The sequence below is a fragment of the Rhinopithecus bieti genome, unplaced genomic scaffold, assembly GCF_001698545.2.
Source record: "Rhinopithecus bieti isolate Rb0 unplaced genomic scaffold, ASM169854v2 scaffold_1017, whole genome shotgun sequence".
NCBI classification, from domain to species: Eukaryota; Metazoa; Chordata; class Mammalia; order Primates; family Cercopithecidae; genus Rhinopithecus; species Rhinopithecus bieti.
In genome coordinates, this window is record NW_016803657.1 from 4,396,733 (window position 1) to 4,401,553 (window position 4,821).

Consider the following 4,821-nt stretch of genomic DNA (forward strand, 5'->3'; position numbering starts at 1 on the left):
CCCCGCCGGGCCCCCCGCACCCCGCCGAACCCCCCTCCCCCCGCCGGCTGCAGGACGTCAGATGCAGCCACCACTAACCCTGGGAGGGACAGACACACGGACAGTCGCCCCTTCCCCTCCGCACCCCCTTGCTGGCTTTTGGACCTCAAATGCAGCCACCACTTGACGTTGGGAGGGACAGACACTTTCCAGCCCCGACTGGCCCTGGGGCATGGATAGATATCCCCCTGCACACATGGCTGACCCCGGAACTCAAAGATGCCCCTGACTCTGGCCCACCTGCAGCCTGGGCCAGCACCACGTTGCTGCCCCTACTGCACCAAAGCCCAAGGGTGACAGACTTTCAGCTCCGGAGGCCTAGTGGTTTCAGCCAGACTCTCATCTGCCCCTTTCAGCCCCGGCACCAGCGCTCGGGGCCCCACCTAGACTAAAGCTTTGATCCGTCCCTGCAGAACAGACTTCTGGTCTGGGGATCATGGTTCTCCTGGTCTGAGATGAAAGTTCTGGGGCCTCTTCCCAGGCCTGAGCAGGCATGGCGGGCTGCTGTGACTAGAACGAGCTGGGTCTGCAGTGGGCATTGAGGTTTGGCTCTCACATTGCCTTTGCAGGGACTGCGGCCTCACCATGGACCCCGAATGCTCCCGGCTGCTCCCAGCTCTCTGTGCTGTTCTGGTAGATCCCAGGCAGCCGGTGGCAGATGACACCTGTTTGGAGAAGCTGCTGGACTGGTTTAAAACTGTCACTGAAGGAGGTAAGGAGGTGGTGCTGCTGTTTACTGTCTATCCAGAGACCAGACGCAGAGCCTGGGACAGGGAGCAGGGACCGGGTGGGGACTCCCCTGTCCTGGAAGAAGGGCAGAAACTGCAAATCAGATGTCTTTCCTTCACTTCCTAAAGATTATCTGTGGCAGACTGAGGGCAAGTCAAGATGAAGCCCGAGAGAATTATCTGGAGAGTTAGAGCTTGCAAGTCAGCCAGTTCAGCCACGATCAGGGCATCCCAAGGTTCAGTTCTGTGGAAGGCGTGAATAAACTTATTTTATTGTTGTTCTCATTGTATTCAGTGTGTTTAAGACATCAGGTTTGTTTTCTTTCTGATTATGAAAGTAGGGGTTGGATGCAGTGGCTCACACCTATAATCCCAGCACTTTGGGAGGCTGAGGTAAGCGGATTGCCTAAGTCCAGGAGTTCGAGACCAGCCTGGTCCAACATAGCGAGGCCTCATCTCAAAAAAAAAATAACAAAAATTAGCTGGGCCTGGTGGCGCACCTGTAGTCTCAGCTACTCTGGAGGCTGAGATGGGAAGATCCTTTGAGCCCGGGAGGTAGAGGTTGCAGTGAGCTATGATTGTGCCACTGCACTCAGACCTGGGTGATAGAGACCCTGTCTCAAAAAAAAAAAAAAGTAATTCATGTTCTTTAAAACATGAACAAAAGAGTAAAGAGGAAAATTAAACCATCAACCCTTTAATTTCCTCCCAGCCTTTTTCATAACACATCATAAAGCTGTATTTTTCTGGGAAGAAAATGAGGTCATACCGTAAATATAATTTTGGTGTCTTGCGTTCTCTCTTGCCATCATAGTGAGTGTTTTCTCCACGTAATATGTTAATGTTATTGACTACATGTTATTTGCTATAGGAGTGGACCATAATTCATTGAATCCCTCCACTGTTATTATTAGATGTTTATATTTCTCATTTTTCATCATTTTAAGTAGTGTCATAGGTCCAGCACGGTGGCTCACCCAAGGCAGGCAGGTTATTTGAAGTCAGGAGTTCAAGACCAGCCTGGCCAACATAGTGAGACCTTGTCTCCACTAAAAATATAAAAATTAGCCGGGCATGGTGGCATGCGCTGTAATCCCAGCTACCCACGAGGCTGAGGGGAGAATGGCTTGAACCCAGGAGGCGGAGGTTGCAGTGAGCTGAGATCACACCACTGCACTCCAGCCTGAGCGACTGAGAATGGACTCCGTTTCAAAAAAAAATAGTGTCATCATGGCTTTCCTTTTACATAAATATTCTTCCGTGGAAATGTTTATTCTCATGGTTGATCATTGCGTTGGGATGGACCGCATGTTTTTAATTTCTTCTATTCTTTACTTCCTTTTTTTGGTTTACCCTGTTCTTTTACTCATTTTATTTTTAAATTATATTGTATTTTTTTTTTTTTAGGATGGGGTCTCACTGTATTGCCCAAGCTGTTTTTGATCTCCTGGGCTCAGGCGGTCACCTGCCTCTGCTTCCCAAAGTGCCGTTTACCCTCTTTTGAGCTAAATATCTGGGTCTTCCTTGTTTTCTAATACATACATTTAAGGCCAGGCACGGTGGTTCATGCCTGTAATCCCAGCACTTTGGGAGGCTGAGGCAGGTAGATCACTTGAGGTCAGGAGTTGGCAACCAGCCTGGCTAACATGGTGAAACCCCATCTCTACTAAAATACAAGAATTAGCCTGACATGGTGGTCCATGCCTGTAATTCCAGCTACTCGGGAGGCTGAGGCAGGAGAATCACTTGAACCTGGGAGGTAGAGGTTGCAGTGAGCCGAGATAACACCACTGCACTCCAGCCTAGGCAATGGAGTGAGACTCTGTCTCAAAAAAAAGAAAAAAAAAAACAACATATATATGTGTGTGTGTATATACGTATGTGTGTATGTATATGTATGTATGTGTGTATATATATTTAAGAGTGTGTTGCTCTAAAAGTATGACTTTAGCAACATCTTATAAGTTTTACTATGCAGTATTTTGGTTGTAATTTAGTTCTAAGTATTTCATGCTTTTCATTCTGATTTTTTTCCACCTACAAGTTATTTAAAAGAGTATCATTTAGTTTCAAAATGTGGATTTCTCCAGTCTTTTTATTATTGATTTTTAATGTATTTTATGGAGGTTAGAAAATGTATGTTTTGAATCTTTATAGCTATGGAGACTTTTATTGAGACATAGGACCCAGGCGAGTTTTCTCAGTGTTCTAGAGATTTCACTGTATGAGTTTGATGTTTTGGTATTTGAAGGTCTTCAACTGTGGCCTAATTTGTAGTCAGTTTTTCTTTACTTTCTTTTCTTTTCTTTTTTTTTTTTTTTTTGAGCCAGGGTTTTTCCGTCACCCAGGCTGGAGTGCAATGGTGTGATCACAGCCCACTGCAGCCTCGACCTCCTGGGCTCAAGCAGTCTGCCTGCCTCATTCTCTTGAGTTGCTGGGATCACAGGTGTGTACCAGACCCAGCTTTTTTTTTTTTTTTCTTCATAGAGATGAGGTCTCACCATCTTGCCCAGGCGGCTTGGAACTCCTGGGTTCAAGCAGTCTTCCCGCCTGGGCTTGCCAAAGTGCTGGGATTACAGGAGCAGGCCACCATGCCCGGCCTGTATTCAAATTTTAAGACGTATTTTTCAGTAGCTTTATTGAGATATAATTTGCATACCCTGCAATTCACCCACTTAACGTGTACCAGATCCTTCTGTCGTTTGTAAGCATGATAAATTTTTTTTTTTTTGAGACCAAGTCTTGCTCTGTTGCCCAGGCTGGGGTACAGTGGCACGATCTTGGCTCACCGCAACCTCCGCTTCCTGGATTCAACTGATTCTCCTGCCTCAGCCTCCTGAGTACCTGGGATTACAGGCACATGCCACCACGCCCGGCCAATTTTTATATTTTTAGTAGAGATGGGACTTCACCATGTTGGCCAGGCTGGTCTCCAACTCCTGACCTCAGGTGATCCCTCCACCTTGGCTCTCCCAGTGGAGAGCCACCGCATCCAGCCTAAGCATGATAATTGAGTGTTCAGGTGCATGTGTGAGGTGTGGAACCATGGTATGATGTCGGTATGTGACCCGTCTGACATGAGAAAAAGACAAAATAAATAAATAAATGGTATCAATTCAGCAGTTCTTAGTAAATTTATAGGGCTCTGTAATCATCAGCACGATTGAATTTTGTTCTCCTAAAGAAACCGAGTCTGGATTCACAGTGAGTTCCTGTTTCCTCCTCCCTGCCAGCCTCTGTCATTTCTCCTGCGCTGTACTTGATGGAAAGAGTGTAGTTTCCACACTTGTTCATTAGTTCAAACCTGCTATGTTCTTGCTAATTTGTTTGCTTGTTTCTGAGAGGTGTGTAAAAAGCTTACACCAAGATCATGGATTCATGACTTTTCTTTGAGTTGCATCCTTGTTTTGCTTTACATATTTTTTTCTTTTCATTTTCTTTTCTTTTCTTTTTTTTTTTGAGATGGAGTCTTGCTCTATTGCCCAGGCTGGAGTACAGTGGCATGATCTCAGCTTACTGCAGCCTCGACTTCTTGGGCTCAGATGATTCTCCCACCTCAGCCTCCCTAATAGCGGAGACCACAGGAGCCCACCACCATGCCCGGCTAAGTTTTTGTATTTTTTTGTAGTGACGGGGTTTCACTGTGTTGCCCAGGCTGGTGTCAAACTCCTGGGCTCAAGCAGTCTGCCCGCCTCAGCCTCTCGCTGGGATTACAGATGTGAGCCACTGTGCCTGGCTTTTTTTTTTTTTTTTTTTTTTTTTTGGAGACAGGGTCTCGCTTTGTCACCCAGGCTAGTGTGCAGTGGCGTGATCACGGCTCACTGTAGCCTCAACTTCCTGGGCTCAAGTGATCCTCCCATCCCAGCCTCCTGGATGGCTGGGACTGCAAGGACACACCAGCACAGTGTGCGGAGACGGTTTCACCACGTTGCTGAGACTGCTTTACACGTTTTGACGTTAGGTTAGATATACCTAGATGTAGGAATGTTGTGTCTTTCTGGAACTTTTCTGTGTAATCAGTGAACTTTCTTCTTTTTTTTTTTTTTTTTTTTTT

General features: G+C 46.3%; 1 protein-coding gene across 3 annotated transcripts in view; it reads left to right on the plus strand.

Annotated features, from left to right (window-relative positions):
- Nucleotides 1-9: 9 nt before the first annotated feature.
- The window catches only part of BRAT1 (BRCA1 associated ATM activator 1), a 17,756-nt gene continuing 12,944 nt past the window's right edge, over nt 10-4,821 (plus strand). For all 3 annotated transcript variants that reach the window (XM_017894557.1, XM_017894579.1, XM_017894568.1), the window contains exon 1: nt 10-751. In XM_017894557.1, the coding sequence (XP_017750046.1) occupies nt 625-751 (127 nt within the window). In that variant the 5' untranslated portion in view covers nt 10-624. The remainder of the gene's footprint in view (nt 752-4,821) is intronic.